Genomic DNA, 17,997 nt, shown 5'->3' on the forward strand with positions numbered 1-17,997 from the left:
GAGCGGGAGAAGAGCCACGGTCGTGGAATTAAAATGAAACCTCACTGACTATAGAACGAGTTTTGCTACTGCCAAACGATGGAGTGGAAAGTGCTGGGAGGAGATAGGCTCCATGACAACTGGACTACATTCCCCGGCAACCTTCGCGCCGCCCCGTCGGCCTTCCCCTACGTGCGGCATGCAGGTGGGCGCGGTGGCTGCCGGGGCTGGTAGTCCCTGGGGAGGGGAGGGAAAGGACGGGCATTCCAGCCGGCCGTCTGGGCGTGCGGAGTGCGGAGCCATGGACAAGCTGAAGCGGGTGCTGAGCGGTCGCGACGCGGAGGAACCGAGCGGCCTGGCCGAGGTAGCGCTGCCGCCCCAATGCCGGGTGGGGGGACCCGGCCGCCCGTCCCCGGTGTGCTCGGCGCGGTGGCGGAGCCGCCGCCCCCGAGAAGGCGCCGGTGGCATGGGCGGGCGGTCTCGTGTGGGCTCCGCCAGCGCTGGCCCCGCGGGTCCCGGAGCCGCGGCATGGCCCGCTTCCCGCGGGACACTAGGGAGGGTGCCTGAACAGGACACGGCGCGGCAGCGCCTGAGAGGAAGTTTTCGCGCTCGGTAGGAGGCAGGAGCTAGAAGTACAGAACTTTCGCTTTTGTTTTTCTCCTCGTTTCCAGGTTATCGATGCGACTTCCTTAGGTTGGGGCACCCGAGTGAAAGGTTTCATTGCGTGTTTTGCGATCGGATGCCTGTGTTCGATCTTGGTAAGGACTTTTTGCCAGATTCTCCCCAGTGTTTGAGTTTCAGGAGCCCAGATAATTAGAGCCTCCGTCTATGCTGCTGCTGGATTTTTCCGAGTCTCTGTGGAGACCTTTGACTCATTTCCAGTTAGATGGAATACACTGACTCTTAACAAGAATGCCAATAAACGCGATTTACTTTCGTATGCGTAATTCTGCAGTTTGGCTTGGAGTTTTCTTAAGAGTTTTTTCGTGACGTGACACTTCTTGGATATATATGTTTGTTTCAATTTAAAACCTGTTAATTTCCCCCTCTCCCTTTCTCTAAATGTTTCTTTTCAGGGTAGTTGTCTGCTATGGATACCAAAGAAAGGGCTGGTACTCTTTGCTGTGTTTTATACCCTGGGGAATATTGCATCCATTGGGAGGTAACAATCTTTATATATAATTTCCCTAATACAGATGAGAAACAAAAGCAGAATGATAGTGCATGAGTGGTAGAAGCTGTTGCATTTGTGACTGATTTGCTTTTGTAGATAATTTTCTTGTTGAATTCTACAGAACAGCATTTCCCCAGTAGTGCCCTGAAATGGTAAAGAAAATTTTAATTTTTTTAATTGTTATTAGTAATGCATTCAAGATAAATTTGCTCATTAGTAAACAGGAATCATAATCATGCTATAAGCATTGAGGTTTTTTGATTTTGTTGGTTCCTTCTCCCCCAGATAAAAACAATTCTTTGCCATTTTGCATTTGGCAGTGTTCTGTGTGTTTTGGTGAGTATGTTTGGGGCAGTCTGTCTGTCAGGGCAAGCATATGTAGTAAGACTTCCTGGCCTTTGAGATTCCTGAAGCAAAGCCCTGCATACTCTGTGATGAGCCCAGCTTTCTGTGATTGTGGAAACTTAGCGTGATGCAAGAAAGCATAAATGATGGAATTGGAAGAAATATGCTAATGAGGTAGAATAATATAGAATATGAGGCAAAATATCACTTCAGATGAAACTTTCACCTTGTGTAATTCATCCAGTATCCATCACCAGGGCCCTAAATGAGGCTGCAGACCTGGTAAGGGATCAGAGAATGGATGCAGGCATGAAAACAGCCTTTTATGTAGAGGAATTGAGCTGGATTACCTGGCAATCCATGGAGGAGCCTCTGTGGATGGTGTTCTTGAAAAGCAGATTTTAAAAGCATTTTTGAAAAGCAGGTTAGAAAAGCATCTGTCAAGGATGATCTGATTGGAGCTGACCTTGGCCTGTGCTTCTAACTTGATAGTTGTGCTCTGCTTCTGTTAATTTTAACGGAACAAGTGTGAATAAAATTGTAAATACCTTGCACAAAGAAAGGGGACTATGGATTTTGTCTTGTTGTATAATCCCATTTATTTTGTTTTGATGCACTGATTGCCATAACAACACAGTGTACTGATGCCCCTATGGCAGCAGACAATTTAATCTTACCGAGTTTCACTTTAGCCTTTCTCATTTCCATGTTCATTTTGACTTGTTTTTCACAGCACCATGTTTCTTATGGGACCAGTGAAACAACTGAAGCGGATGTTTGAGCCTACACGTTTGATCGCTACTATTGTTATGCTAGTAAGTATCCAAGGAGTCACTTTTAACTCATACAAACCTGGCAACAATTTTTTATTGTGAAGTCCTTTCATATCCATGGATCCAGCTATGGCTCAGGATGTGCCTGGGGGTGGTTTTTTGGTTCGTATTTTTTTGTCTTTTCTTAAATTGTTGAATGCTGCACATCTACTTTGGTGGAAGGGTAAGTGTGGCAGCAGAAAAGCAGCTCTCTGTTAGGCAAGACTGAGCTGAAGCCAGCTTGTTTAGCTAAATGAGCATTAAGGGTCTGTGGCTGGTGTGTGTGAACCATGCATGTGCTTTTTAGGGTGCTTGATGTCACATCATCATATTTATGTGTCCTCTAAGAAGTGAATGATGGGAAGCAAATTTTTTTTAAGTTGTCCTATGGATATTGCTAGATATTTTATTTGGCATGATTTTGTCTTTTTATATTGGGTCTGATTGCTTTGAAGGAGCTGTAGGTAATACCTACACTACCTATTTTATTAAGAAATATCAAGGTATTTCTTGATAAAATAGGTAGTGTAGGTATTTCCTTGATAAATGTGTAGGTATTTCCTTGATAAAATCATCTCTTTGTAACAAAGCAGCTGGGGAAACTGTGCCTTGATAACCTTGCATTAGTGATCTTCCCAGCTGGCTGATAGCTTCAGGTTTTGAAACTTGTATGACAGAATGAAATTGTAAATTGAACATTCAGTGGAGTCACCCTTGGGATTGTACTATTTTCAGAAGATGGAAGTTATAGCAAACCTTGTGTTATGTGTGTTTCTGTGTCTGAAAATTGCTGATGAGTTTCAGACTGACTCTACTTTAAAGTACACAGGTTTTTTTTTTGTCTCTGCAACTTTCCTGTTTGCTTCTGGCAAGTCAAAAAGTTGAAAGGTGGTTTAACTTGCATGAAACTCCCATTTTCAGTCTGAATGTCTTCAGAGTGCTTGCTTGCATCAGCACTTCCGAATTTCTCTTTACACATCCAGAGATGCTGCAGAGCTTGAGAAATTGACTGTGATGCTTGCAGATCCAAGCAAGAAGCTACTGTGTAGTGCGTATGTGTGTGTGTTTTGTATGCATTCAGGATGCCTGGAGTCAGGAGAATTCCTGGAATGTTGTTCACTGCGAGTCATCAGATATATGATGCAGTATTTAGACCAATATACAAATCACCACCTTAAAACTAATGAAAGAACTGCGTTTATTGTCAGTACTGGTTGAGCTCAAGTGTATGATTTCATTGGCAGTGCATGTCTTAGTGTCTGAGCATGCAGTACTGTATGGGTTTTTTTTTCCATTCTAGCAGAATGCATGTTATAATCTCTAGTAGCAGAATGGTGCATGTGAATCTAAAGGCTGTTAGATGCTGATGAAGGAAGATGAATTATCAGCATCTGTCATAGATAAATGAGCTGGCATATCTTAAATTGAAAATGAAAACTAATAGGAGCTGTCTGTTAAAACTGAGGATTAAAGCAGAAGATGATCTACTACTCCCCAAGATTTTACCTATAGTAAAGAAAGACACAGTGCAACTCTGAAAACAGAAAAAGTGCTGGTTTGAATAACTGTGCATTACTTCAATATGCACACAGGAGAGCTACTAAGCAATAGCCCAAAGTTCTTGAAAGTGTAGCATGGTTTTAATTGGTGAGTTTTTAAGTAATGACATAACTTCAATGCCATGGTAACCATGTAATCATCGGGAACTGTGCAGAAGCAGAAAGACTAACAATGGTAACTGAAAAGTATTTGAAAAGTCTTATATGCAAAATGATGAAATGGTGTGTGTGACTGTGACACCAAGAAGTGTGTGGGATGGAGTAGGGACCTGCAAAAGAGCTTCAGGAACCTCTTCCTCTTGCTCCTTTGCAGCCATAAAATCATTTTCTGGAGATACCACCCTGATATTTCCTGATTGCTTTAATTCACTTAAGAAATCTAATAGCGAGAACATTTTAAATACAAGAAACTTTTAAATATGAGGAACTCTTATGATGAAGAATTGAATAAAACTGTGAAATTATGTAATTCATTTATGTCTCTGTGAAGGACCTCCTTACAGTGTTGCAATATTTATAGAAACTGGAGTTGTTTCTATTTTTAATTAAAATAATTTGTTTTCTTCTAGTTGTGTCTCATACTAACACTGTGTTCTGCTTTCTGGGTGAGTACTGGAGTCCTGTATATATATATAACTGGAGTTAATGTAACTGTAGTATATTTTAAAAGTAAGATTCTTACACTGTTGTCTCTGCTGTGTTTCTTTCCCCCTCCCCTCTCCTCTCCCCTCCAGTGGCGTAAGGCAGGACTCGCGCTGCTTTTCTGCATCTTACAGTTTTTTGCCATGGCATGGTGAGTGATTTCCTCCCTACACACTCCACACTCCACTTTCTGTTGCACCTGACACCAGTAGCTGAATCGTAAGTGGATTTTGACTTTGAGTTAGGTGGAAGGAAAATTTTTACCTTGTCAATCCCTTAGATTCAAGACAATGCATCAGCGAGGAGCTGATCTGTTCACACTTCTTGGTCTCTCACACCCCTACAGAGGCTGCGGAGATGGAGCTCAGGGCTCCATTTCTAGAGGAAGTTCCTTTGATTTCTCTGAGCTTGAACTGAGCTTGTTTTTTTCTTTCCCTTTTAAATCAATTTGTGGCCTACTATCTGGTATTCCTCTTTTACACTCTCCTGAATTTGTCTCATTCAGAGACCCAGTTATGCCAAACAAACTGTCAGTGTTCTTCATGTTAACATATGGTCTGTGCAAGGTCACCAAAGGAGTGCACAAACTGATATAGACTCCTAGCCAGCCCTCAATGCTAATCTTGCCTACTTGTAGGTGTTGGAGCATGAAGAATACTGGATGCAGGAGAGCTGTGTTTAAAATGCTTTTACAACATCCCCCTCTATTATGCCCTAGTGTTTCATACCCTGGCTGGGCTAAGATGGCTTGCAAGGATGCTCCTTCCTGTTACGCATAAACTCTGAGCTTCATTTTGGTTATGTAACTTGCAGTTTAGAATATCAGAGGGGTTGTTCTTATTTGTAATTCTAATAAAATCTGACATGAAAAGTAACTTTCAAAATCTTTCCTTTTTAGGTACAGCATTTCCTTCATACCATATGCAAGGTAAGTTTCTCTACTCTCTTACTCTTTGTCATTTTGAGGTTTAATCATATAGAAGATTACCTTAGAGAAGCGTTGTCATGTGTGGCTTTAGAAGGTTTTCCATGGTGTAGGAAATACAAGTAGTTACATCTGAAAATGAAAATAAGCATTTTCTCTAGTGGGAGAACAGAAATGGAGAAAATGAGAGGGCTTCCCATAGGAATATGTAAGGCTGCTGACCAAATGCTGAGCATTTGGTATAACATAAGGCTTACCTTTGGAATGCCTGAATGTTGGTCCAAACTGCTACTAGACAAGTGTATTCTTCTGTGTCCCTTTTGTCCTGTTCTCCCCCGTGAGCACTGTTCTGTACGAGCACAGCTGTGTCTCCTGCCCCACCCTTCTGCAGTGCCCTGCCTCAGTGCAGCCTTGCAGGTGTCACTTCAGCAGCAGCTGGGCACTGAGCAGAAGGCATTTGTGTAGTCATGCAAATCATGTTAATGCAATTTATACATGGTCAGCTGATCTCTACTGTCCTCAGTGTCAGTGGGATAGCAGCATAGAATGACTCTTATCAAATCATGTAACTCAGGTGAGTCTGATTCTCTTGGTTTTTTTTTCTTTCTCCTGCCTGTAGGGATGCTGTGAAGAAATGTGTTTCAGTCTGTCTGTCCTAACAGGAATACTGGATGCCTCACAAAGTTCTAGGAACTGTGTTGGATCACTGTGCTGTGTAGTTTCCTACTTCTGTCTTGAACACGTGCCTTTCAGCTGCTTCTTAGAAGCTCCTTATGTTACACCCAGTGTCTGCAGTTGCTTGGGTTTGTAAGCAATGGTGTCTGTGGGACAGGGGGCTTGTGATCAAATGAAATTCAGTCTGGCAGAAGAACTGGGCAGAGGTCCACAATTTGTTATGGTGATTCTTGCATAAATTCATGCATTTGGTTTTGCAAAAGTTTCAAAGTAATGTGTGAAATTTGTAAAGTGAAGACCTTGGCTCTGCTGGGACTGTGCCAGTTCTAGAGTTGAAACAACTTGGGATTTTTTAAAATAGCCTTATATCACTTAATCTTTGCACTTTTTGCCTTAGATAATGGAATATTCGTATTCTTTCTTTTCCTGTCTCTCTTGAAATATTTTAGGTTTATGAGACTTCTAAAAGATGTAATTCTAAAACCAAACACAGTTTTGGACTAACCATGAAATGTTTGCATCTTTAATGAAATATTAATTCTTAGTCCATACTGATAGTCTTTCCTTAAAATACATGAAAGGGACATTTTCATCTGAAAAATCTTGTTCCTTTTGGAAAAGCACTCGAAAAATAAGGTCCATTGACATTTTCAGCTAGCAGAAACCTGAGTTCTTTTCCTTGCTCATGGTTGCAAGGGAGGAAGTGACATTTTTCACATGAAGTGAGGTGCTTCTCTTCTCCTCCAGCTGTAGCATAAGAGCAATGCAAAGGGCATGGTAGGCAAGCAGTAAAATAATTTATGTATGTCCTTTCTCAAAGGACAAACTGTCATAAGGTAGAAGTGGGCTATTGTTTTTAAGCAGCCTGGGTCAGGGAGAAGACATTTTCTTCTGAATTTGTAAATAAGTTAAAACTCCAACATTTCTCTTTGTTTCTTTGTAAGTGGAATCAGTTTTCTTTCTGCTAAAACTCTTGTATACACCAGTGAACTTCTCTGCATGGAGGAGAAAGCACAATACTCTGTTTCTGTGGTAGCAACAAAAGCGTGAAACAATCCTCTGCCAGCTCCAAACAAGTGCTGAGTGGTCTGTATCCAAATTCCAAGGCCACTCTGTTCTCTTCATCTTCTGAACTATGTATAATCATTTACTCCCGTGGCATTGCAGTGGTCAGTGTAATATCTGAGCACAGATTCTTGCTTCTGCTGTGTGAGATAATGTTTTACTACTTTCCCCTTTCCTCTTACCAAATTGTCTTGCTGAAGCTAGTGTTTAAGATTATGGTTTTCCAGTGCACTCTATTGGAAGCTGAAGCATCTCTTCCTCAATCTACTAAGTGTTTAGTTGTTTAAGAGCATTGTGTTTGCATGGCAAGTGTATCCCTGACTTGTACCACAAAGACTTTAATGCAGGAAAAATCTGAACCTACTTGGCTGTGAAGTATAAGCTCACAGTGAAGGCAAATAGTTCAATGGCTTCCAGAAAGTTACTAAGAAATTAATTAATCCAAAATCTTAAATTTAAGTGTCCTTCTGATAATTTATAAAGCCTGGTACCACCCACCTGTAAGGATCCTCTAAAAAAAAAAAAAAAAAGATTCCCTTTGTAGATGGTATGAAAGGGAGATTTTGACAAGCGTTCTGTGGATTCCAGGTGCCAAAATTACTGTTGCAAAGGCATTTGAAAGGGAAATGCCACCTTGGAAAAACAGCACTGATGTTGGGATGCAACAGTTATGCAGATTCAAATACTGCATCCTGGTGCTTTTTTTACCTCCCAGGATTTAGAAGTTAGTGTTGAAATAAATATGTTGACTATCACTCTTCTTGAGTAATAGTCTACTCTATATACTCTACTCTACTCTACTTCTGCTTCTACTCTAAATTCCCAAGAGAGACTGGGAATTAAAGAAAACTGATCCTTCTCTTCCCTGGCTGGTCTAAGTGTCTAAACTGATGTATCTTTTTTTATCAGGGACTAAGTTCAAAACCTAATTTATATCAGTCAAAGGACCTATGCCAGTCTTTTCTTAGAACTTAGATAATGTTTACAGAATTCCTTTTGTATAAGGGAAATTGAAATGCAACCCTAATGCCTTTTACATTCCAATATTCCTTTAATTTTAGCATCTCTGAATGTCTCTGGAGAAAGCTACAAGCACAGTATCCATTGTTTCTCCTTCCCCTCTCCAACGAAGTTACGTAACTCTGATCATCATCCCAGGTTCAGCAGCCACGATAACAGAATTTGACTTTTGGGGTTCTTTTTTTGATTACTTCAGATTAGGAGGAGTACATGCCTTTTGTTTATTCTTTGGCCTGCTTGGGCAGGGTTCTGGTAGCCTGACTCTCTGGCAGTTCTTCTGGAAGAACAATTCTTCTGGAAGTACAATTGGGTATGGTGAATATTAGTTTTTCAACATGCACTAGTTCTAGCTAACTAGAACCTTTTAGCTGGCTCTTGTGAACACAGCCAATTAGAAGTAGGAAATTTATGAAAATACCAGTAGATAGTACATAAATGGATTTTTGTCCTTTCCCCCTTCTCTTCTCAGTTTAAAACTGTAATTCCAACTTCACAGCCTTTTATTCAGGAAGAGAGAAGAACAAATCTTCATTTGACTGCACAGCATATGAGGCTAAGCAATTGTGCCCTTACAGGAAGGGAACTCAAGGGAAGATGGCAAGGACACAAGGATCACAAGAGGGCCACTGGGGTTTATGTTGCCCTTTGGTGTTGTATTCTGTTCCTGGGGACATCAGACAGTAGGAGAGACTTGCCATATTCTTACCAATATGTGAAACATCCTCAGGGTTTGTTGCTTCATCTACAAGCAGTTTTTATTTAAAATAGCTCTCCAAGAACAAAACTCTTTAGATTCTTACTCACTTTTAAATAGTTGTAGTGAGGCTGTTGACATGTTTATCAGCAAAAGAAATTTCCCCTTTACTGAAGTACTTTATTTTATATGATTTTTACATAACTGGGGAGTAAACTATATAAATATTCCCTCTTGAATTGTTTTCAGTCTGAATTAGATTATATCATTATACCTTTTTTTTTGGTCATTAAACCTACTTGGTGTTACGTTTTGATATCATCAGCTTTAGTTATCTGCTTGGCAGGAAGCATGGTGGGTATTTTTGAAGCTTATCATCTTACTGTCCTTGAGGGCAGGAATGTTTGTTTTGTGCGCTCTACTTGAACAGAGAGCTTCTGGTTGGAATCAAAAAGCTCCTTCCTTCCCAAAGTTGTTGCTCAGTTGCCTACAGCACTTAAGGCTGACTTCTCAAAGGAAACTTCTTTGATGTTGGGTGCCCATCTCAGTAGGATTTGGTGTTCTAACAGAAAGTGCTTTTTGCTCAGCCTGTCGACCAATTTGTCCACTTTTTTCACTTTTTGCTGTACAGATAACATAACCTCAACCAAGCAGCCTTACTGTACAGTTCTAGCAGAAAATTTGTATATCCTGGATCACCTGACTTTCCAGCCATATTAGAAAGGGAAATAGGGAGGGTGGTAGTCATCGGTTCCCAAAGTACTGAGACTCTATACATTGAAATATGGGATTTTTTTTTTTCTACTACTTCAAAGTTTTGCTCTGTTTCATATGATGAAGTCCATGATGAATACCGGTACTATCTGAAATGGTTCAACGCTGATGATGTGAACAATTTAATCTCATGTAGTATTTATAGTAATAAAATTGTGCATGAGCTGTTATGAAAACCAAGGAAGAATTTTCTGCCACAAGTTGAAATTCTTTTCAGAAACCATGTTTTTAAAAGGAAAATGTGTTGAGCTCTATGTGTGCGTCCAGCTTCCTAAAAACAGCTCTTCCTTCATTTTGGTCATTAATCATGTTCTTGAAAGTGAGATCACTGTGCTATTGTAAACTGAGGAGGAGGAGGATGTTTAAACATGTTTGTCTTAAATATTGATGTTTACAACAGTAGTAAATGATGACCATTTTGGAGGGAAAGCACACAAATAGTTTATTGTCTTAAAACCATGTGCCTTGCTGTAATGTGACTAAATTTTTTACCAGCTGTGGAATTGTTTTGTAAAATAAAAACCAAACTCAGAAAAATTCTTTGCAATGTTTTATACTGTTACTGGTTGTGTTTGCTGATGCGCTTTTTCTATGTATTTACACTGTTTGATTTCTACTTTGATAAATGTCTCTTTTTCTGACAACTTTCTCTGTAATGAAGTGAAACCCTTTTAAGTGCTGTTTATTTCCTTCAATAAAGTTATCGCTTCATTAAATTAATTGTTCTTATAGTTAATGTCCTTAATGTTCCTATGGCCTTTTAAATGATGCTGAGTCTCCAGATGATGCTGAAATTGAGAGTAGTTTGTTTCCTTTTGTTTGTGTGTTTGGTTTTTTTAAAATTATTTTTCTGTCCTTACTTCCTTTCCTGTGCACAGAACTTGTACTGCTGGGGGGAGTTTTTGTGTCACCGGTGTTTTGCAGCAGCTTCACCCAGCAGTTGCAGGGACCTAGACAACTGGTTGGCATGAGTGGAGTTGTTAAGGTGAGAATGATATTTTTATTACTTAATATTTATTTACCTTAAGAGTCAACCTAGTATGCCAACAAGCTATCCTTAGTCCATGCTACAGAGGAAATAATGCCTGGTGCTATTCTGTCAGCAAAGACAACAGGAAGCAACCCACCTCTGAAATAAATCTGCTCTGAGCGCTGATGTACACTCAATAAAATGTAAAGAAGTAAAATATCAATGATTTATGAAGTTGTGTTAAAAATAATTAGAGGTAATTATTTTATTTTTCTTAGCTTTCAAAGAGCTGGTCTGTTTAAGTGTGTGCTATGCATCCAAAGACTTGCCGTGGTTTAATATTCTTTGGCAGCATATCAAGACTGCGTGTCCATCAGGCTGTTCAGGGTATGTTACACTGTCTCCTAACTGACAGGCAGGTGGGTTTTCTTCACTGTCAGTAAGGGTGGAGGTGTGTGCTGTGGGAGACTATGTTAAGTTTTCAAATTTTTTGTTGTTGTTGTTTGCTTGGTTTTTTTTCTGTTGATCTTTCTTCTAAGCAAGCTCTGTCTCGCAGCTGACTGAACTGAAATTTCTGTCCTACAGGAAATTCCAAAGTTGCATTTAGAATACAAGCACCAGCCTGTCTTCAGTAGTACAGAAACCATGGGGTTTGCATTTTATCTTTTTGAAAAGGTTAGAGTGTCCCAGGAATGTCAGGAAAGCTGGATACATCTGTGTCATATCAAGGCAACTGCAATTTCTCATAGGACAATAAATCCTTTCCGTGTCTAATAGCTTAGAGGTATTTTGCTTGCCTAACTCAACCTCCTGCATAACAACAAAGCTGTTGAACTTTGCCACTTCATTGTCATGCTGAGGTCTTAATACTTGAATGATTAAAAAAAAAAAGTGAAATCTTCATTTGAAATCCATAAACAATGATCAGCTGCCCTAGAGAGCATTCTGTTGATTAATGAATTTGCACTTTAGAATGCTCTGAAAGGGTTTATCAGTTTTGCTACAGCATCTAGTCCCTGAATCCCATTATCTTGCAAAGTCACCAGCATTCAAATTCAGTTACAAGACTCTTGGAAAGCTGCTGTAATGTCTGCCCCTTTCCCTTCTCCTTCAAGGTCTGATTTGCAAGAGAAGGTATTTAATGGATGTGAGCCATTCAAAGGTGGGGGTTGATAGTTATTTTCCATCCCTTGCCTGTACCTTTCTTGTTGAGCTCAGCCTTGGTTGCAATATGTGTCGTGGTACAGGCTTGTAGCTGCCCAGCCATGAAGTGCTGGAGATTCCTAAAGGGAAAAGAATTCTGGTTTTCTTACTTCTCAGAAGAAAGCTGCTGGTGAATTAGAGATGGAATAGTCTATCCAAGCTGCCAATCTTTGGGATTGCTATTTTAAGTTAGCCTGGTTGAAACCCTTTTAAGTTTCTCTTGCATTCCCTTGTGGCATCTCTAAGAGAAGTTATTTCTGAGAATTCATGCTTCAAAACCTCTGTGGGAATAAGTGTGGGGTAACATGGGTGTAGTGTAAAAATGGTACAATGAAAGTGTCATCTAGTGTCCTAGGGCGATGTTAGGATGCTTGTATCCCCATTTGTGTGTTCTGTTTATGCTGGATATTATGTGCTGTGCCTTCAAGACTGGCTCTGAAGAGCGAAAGTTTTGTTTTGGTTTCTTATCAGCCACTCGCCCACGGTTGCAGGACGCAGAGACAAGGCATTTCGCTTTGCTCTTGCTTCTGCTTTGCTCCTGCTTTGTTCTCGCTTTTTTTCTCCTGCTCATTAGTTAGTAGCTAAGTAGTCCAATTTTTTTTCTGGACTGTTTCTCCTTTCACTTTTTTTGGACCTACTCGAACCTGCTCCGGACTGGGACCTGGGAAACACCGAGAGTTTGCACCTTGTGGCTGCAGCAGCTACCCCAGCACCGGAGGGACTGATAACAGAGTGACCACCCCCAAGAGAGACTTTCTGAATTTGTCATCTTTTTCAGAGTGGTGAAAGAGTGGTGTCATCTGGTATTGTTCATTTTGTGTGCTGGGGGGTGCTGTGCTTGTTAAATAAACAGGTTCTTTCCACTTCTCTCTGAGGAATCCTTCCTGAACCGGTTGGGGGGAGGGGCTGTGTGGGTGGGCTTTCTGGAGGGGCCCCCCTTTGGAGGTTTTCTCCCAAATTTGCCCTAAACCAGGACACTTGGTCAGTGTGATTTCATTGCAGCTCTGAGGGGCTGTCATGCCCTAAAAGCTGGGGAGATACTGAAAGGTGTAGGAGGGCTTTGTACTGGGCACATAGTGACACAGAACAAAGGTGAACAGCTTCATACTGGAAGAGGGGAGGCTTAGATTAAGGATTAGGAAGAAATCCTTTACTGTGAGAGTAGTGAGGCACAGGAACAGATTGCCCAGAGATGCTCTTGATGCCCCATCCCTGGAAGTGTTCAAGGCCAGGCTGGATGGGGATCAGAGCAACCTGGTCTAGCAGAAGGTATTCCTGCCCATGGCAGGGGGGCTGGAATGAGATGATCTTCAAAGTCCCTTCCAACCCAAACCATTCTATGATGCCATGTGTGATGTGAAAAGAAAACATTTTAAGATGGGCATATGCTCCTGTAGTTTCTGTTTGTGTGCAACAGGATGTGTCAGGCTCATCACTTTTGAGAGAATCAACTGCTTCAACTGAGTTATAATCGCAACTTGTTACCAGAAAGCTTTAACCTACACATCCAGGTCAAAAGTGCATGTTTGGTTTGCCCAATAAACACTGAATATATTACTTTCATTCTGAGCTGTTGTAAGTAGAACTTAAAGCTTTGCTTAGAATCTCTTACTTTTAAAATTATTTTCTGATCTTTAAAATGGGAACAGTAATAGTTTCTTCCTCTAGGTGATAATTAATGTCTTAAGACATCACTGAACATCTTCAAGTTAAAAAAAAACCAAATTAGAAAAAAGTATAATTATTGTTTAAAGCTAATTAAGTTACATTTATCACCAGATTGACTATATATGTATTTAGTTTGCTGGTAATGTCTTGGTGAGGGGGCTACAGGGGTGGCTTCCCTGGAAAGCTGCCATAAGCTTCCCATACATTGATAGAGCCATGGCCAGCTGGTTCCAAGATGAACCCACTGCTGGCCAAGGCTGAGCCCACCAGCAACAGTGGTAGCACCTCTAGGGTAACATATTTGAGGAGAAAAACCCCTTACAATAATGCAGCCAAAGAGATGGGAGAGAATTTGTGAGAGAAAAAGCACTACAGACACCAAGGTCAGTGGAGAAGGTGGGGCAGGAGGTGCTCCAGGTACCAGAGCAGAGATTCCGCTGTAGCCCATGGTGCTGACCATGGTGAGGCAACTGTGCCCCTGCAGCCCATGGAGGTCCATGGGGATGCAGAGACCCACCTGCCAGAGCAGATGGATGCCCATAGGAGGCTGTGATTTGTAGGAAGCCCAAGCTGGAGCGAACTCCTGGACAGAGGAACCCACACTGGAGCAGGTTTGCTGCCTAGGTGATTTTTGACCCTGCAGAGAACTCACACTGCAGCAGCCTGTTCCTGAAGGATTGCACCCCATGGAAGTGACCCATACTAGAGCACTTTGTGAAAAACTGAAGGCTGTGGGAAGAACTAATAGAGAAGTTCATGGAGGACTGTTTTCCATAGGAGGAATCCTATGCTGGAGCAGGGGAAGAGTGTGAGGAGCCCTTCGCCTGAGCAGGTCACTGGGAGGGAGAGGGAAGAGAAAACCAGGCAGAAAGTTAGGCCTGAGAATAAATGAGGGCTGAAGGGAAGGAGTTTTGACATTTGGTTTTGTTTCTTATTAGCTAACTCAGTTTTGATTGGTAATAAATTAAATTAATTTCCCCAAGTCAAGCCTGATTGTCCCATGATGGTAATGGTGAGTGATCTCTCTCTGTCCTTATTTCAACCCATGAGCTTTTTGTAATATTTTCTCTGTCCCTGCTGAGGAGCGCAGAGGATGGGAGAAACAGAGCAGTTCCCACCCTTTGGTGGGTACCTGGTACCCATCCAGGCTCAACCCATCGCACTACATTAGGTTTTTTCCTTGGGTTTGGTTTTTTTTTTCTGCTTTCTCTTTGTAAAAAGCATGGAAAGTCTTCCCTGCTCCCTGGGCTCAGAATTAATCTCAGTATTATCTCAGTTAAAACACCAGACAGGGAGGTACCACCCAAAGAAGTCGCCTGCCTTTCTGCTAAAAACATACCCAGGGGAAGTTACTGAAACTGTGCCCTCACCCCAACATTAATGAAAAGACTAATCTTCTTAAAGTCTCCTCTAGCCTAGCAATCTCTTAAGAGGCTGGACACATGATTAAAAACAGAAGGAAAGCAGCTGTCTTTTTATCCGTTCTCAATTATTCTGTGGTAGTTGATAGGTGTTGATTTCCTGGGAATGTCATGGTGACGGAGGTTACATTTCCCTGTGTTGTTGGGACTCACTGTTCAGAGGGGGGGGTTAGTTGAATGCTGCAGTGGGAGCTTTGGAGATGGAAAGAGTGAGTCTTATTTTCTGCAATTTCATCTGATGATGAAGGGCTGTCTTTTCTTTGGAAACATGCAGCTAAAGGCCAAAAAAACAGCTATCCAATGTCAGGGCAAGAAAGGCCTCTTTAATTACCTTTTTTCTTGTTTGCTTTTTTCCCTCTCCTTTCTGTGTACCTCACCAGCTGGTGGCCAGGGGCATTTAAGAACAAGCTTAATTCGAAAGTCAAAAATAACCCCTTGCTTTTTCCTGCTGTAACTTAGTGAGTGAAGTCCAATAAGTATTGCAGGATTGTTCTGATTGTTCTTTCACTGCTCTCCCCAGTCCTCATTGCTTCATTTAAAATGTGAGTTACTAAATTATTATTAGTAAATGGGAGATGATTGTGAGTGTTTTGCTTGCATTCTGAGCTAGTTCTGCCTGTCTATGAGCCACTAGGAGTCTGCTTGGAAGTGCCCAGCTCTCCCAGCTGGGTTTCAGGGAAAGCTTACAAATTTGCAGGTTTTATAGGGGCATTTTCTGTTCCTTTTGCCACCCCTACTGATTTGCTTGTCTAAATAAATGGGTGATAAGTGCAAGTAAGAGGGGCAATAAACCGTCCCCCCTTGCAGTGGCACTGGCTGTCAGTCACCAGGAACACCTACTGTGCTCCTCTGTAAGTCCAGCTACCTTTTCTTCAAATGTCAGGTTCATGGAAATTTAACTTCCAGCCCAAGAAATTACTCAGACCTGAGAATGGATTGGTCTCCGTGCCCTGGCAATACCTACAGCTGTTATGAATCTGTTTGGGCCTCTGTTCCAGCACCTGTAGACAAATAATCTTGCAAGAAAGTAAGAGAAAGAAGGGTTGTTTGGAAAGCATTCCAAGTTGTTATTTAGGTGAATAGAGGGATAAAAGATTAGAGGATGTCTCTCACTTCTCTTAAAACAGGCTAAATATTCAAAGTAAATTTCCACACATAGTATTTTTGTTAAATGAAAAGCCAACAAAAACCAAAGAACTGTGACTCTGGATCTCTCTGGCTTCTGTTCTGCAGCCCTCTCTCATGGCAGCTGTGTGACACAGAGACAGTGCGCAATGCAAAGAAGCGTCATTCACGGAATCTGGAAGTGTGTTTTAAAGTAGAATCTCAGGCCCAAGTACATTCAGCTGGTCATGTGCTTGCATATGTGTAAACTTCTTTGGCTAATTCTTTTAGATTGGAATGATATGTCAGTGGTGAACTGTGCCTTCTGCTACATCCAACACAAATTGCTCTTAAGCTGAACTCTCAGAGCTGAAACAACCTTCCTCATGCTGAAAATAGTAATTGGGCTGTTCCTACTAATCAACCACAAGTAACTACTCTCATTTTGGAAAATTTTGAGGTTTCAGGTGTCCTGAGTTGTGGTAACATAGTTACTAAAATTCAAACTGTGTGAAAGTCAGGTATTTTAAGTTGTTAGATTTGTGGTTTATTTTTTCCTCTGGACACTAGACTTTAAAGAATCAGACACCTTGCATGAGTGATAACCTAAGCACACAAGTGTTACTCACTTCTGGGATCTGAAAGTGCATTTTATTACTGTGCAGGATACAAGTTTTAGTATGATACCCCAAAGTAAAAACATTCATGCTTCTCCCTTAGGGATGCTAGCTGTAAAAAAATCCAGTCTTATTGATGAAAAACTCTCATCCCTACCCATTACTGGAACAGGTCCATTGTCCATTCCTTCCATACACCTCTCCTTCCCTACAGCTCAGTCCCAGGAGTGCTTTGGGCAAGCAGTGCACTCCAAGCAGGATTTCCCTTTCTTTTGCTTTGTGCAGCCTCCCTTTCCCATCAATTTTTGCTGAGAAAATCCTTTATCTGTAGTGATGCATCTGTGTCTGCTGGTGAGAGAGTTTCACTTACTCATTTAGAAACCCTTCCACCAATGTGAACATGAATGTTGTTGCTTTTTTGCATGCTTTTGGTTTCCTTTTAGTTCTAAGCATCTTGAGGAATGTAGATAGGATCTGATTTTTTGAGGCTCTAATCCAGTATCACTCGAGTCACTTGAAGCCCTGCAGGAGAGATGGGCAGTGAGTACTTCTGAAAGCCAGGCTGCTTCTCTTTTTATTTGTCTGTAGAAAGAACTGATTGTAACTTCTGGAATGTTATTACTTTTATGAGCTGTTGATTCTTTACCTGCCTTGACTTTGAATCTCCTGATTTCTGAGCAACTATATCTAAGAAGCCTGTATGGAAATAGGGCGTCAGCTAAAAAAAAATTCCCAAAGTAACATGTACCTGTTTTAGAAGTTCCTGAAAACCTGAAAATGTTTAATTAAAATTCATGGCACTTCCACCAGCACCAATTTCTCTGTCTATTTTTGTCTGTAACATAATAAAATTTAAAACTGTCTCATATAGTTTCCTATGCATTTCCTATGCCATTTGATCACATGCATGGAAAAATTACAGTAGTAACTTCTCTCTCCTCTTTGAGTATTTGGAAAAGGGAACCCAAACATAAACACATTCCATTTACAACAGCATACCTGAGATGCAATTATTTTTACAAATGCAAAGTGGTACCCTTCAAAGTACCTAAATAGCCTATAGATTTTGAAGTACATTCTTTAGTTGTTCAGCAGTGAAAGTGGGCTGTTTATCAACTAGAAGTTGCTATCTGGCACCTGCTAATGTAACTCACCTGAGTTTACTTATAAAATAATCTAGGTACTTTGGTTATGAGTTGACAATTAAAAAAAAAGAAGAGGGGAAGAGGTGTCAGAGTGTGAAGTTTGAAAGCAGCATAGAATCACAGAATGATTCGGGTTGGAAGGGTGCCAAATAAGGTGCCATCAAACTCTGGCCATTGTTGTTTAGGTGGATGGTGCCTCAGTTTT

General features: G+C 41.1%; 1 protein-coding gene across 2 annotated transcripts; it reads left to right on the top strand.

Moving 5' to 3' along the window:
* Positions 1–44: 44 nt before the first annotated feature.
* SFT2D2 (SFT2 domain containing 2) lies at positions 45–10,395 on the top strand. 2 transcript variants are annotated; one of them, XM_066572074.1, is made up of 8 exons: positions 45–184; positions 651–737; positions 1,056–1,141; positions 2,232–2,313; positions 4,439–4,474; positions 4,604–4,662; positions 5,410–5,439; positions 6,056–10,395. In XM_066572074.1, exons 1-8 carry the CDS (start codon positions 113–115, stop codon positions 6,093–6,095), a joined length of 492 nt encoding a protein of 163 aa, XP_066428171.1. In that variant the 5' UTR covers positions 45–112; the 3' UTR covers positions 6,096–10,395. The 2 variants fall into 2 exon arrangements, with proteins under 2 accessions (XP_066428171.1, XP_066428172.1); XM_066572075.1 differs by lacking the exon at positions 45–184 and adding an exon at positions 245–343.
* Positions 10,396–17,997: the final 7,602 nt, after the last annotated feature.

This window comes from Molothrus aeneus, chromosome 2, assembly GCF_037042795.1.
Source record: "Molothrus aeneus isolate 106 chromosome 2, BPBGC_Maene_1.0, whole genome shotgun sequence".
NCBI classification, from domain to species: Eukaryota; Metazoa; Chordata; class Aves; order Passeriformes; family Icteridae; genus Molothrus; species Molothrus aeneus.

Bases quoted from the DNA above. Each gene is read 5' to 3' on its own strand.
- SFT2D2 (XM_066572074.1), top strand. From the start codon at position 113: ATGACAACTGGACTACATTCCCCGGCAACCTTCGCGCCGCCCCGTCGG. The intron at 738-1,055 runs GTAAGGACTTTT...GTTTCTTTTCAG, and splicing joins GATGCCTGTGTTCGATCTTG to GGTAGTTGTCTGCTATGGAT. The intron at 1,142-2,231 runs GTAACAATCTTT...TGTTTTTCACAG, and splicing joins AATATTGCATCCATTGGGAG to CACCATGTTTCTTATGGGAC.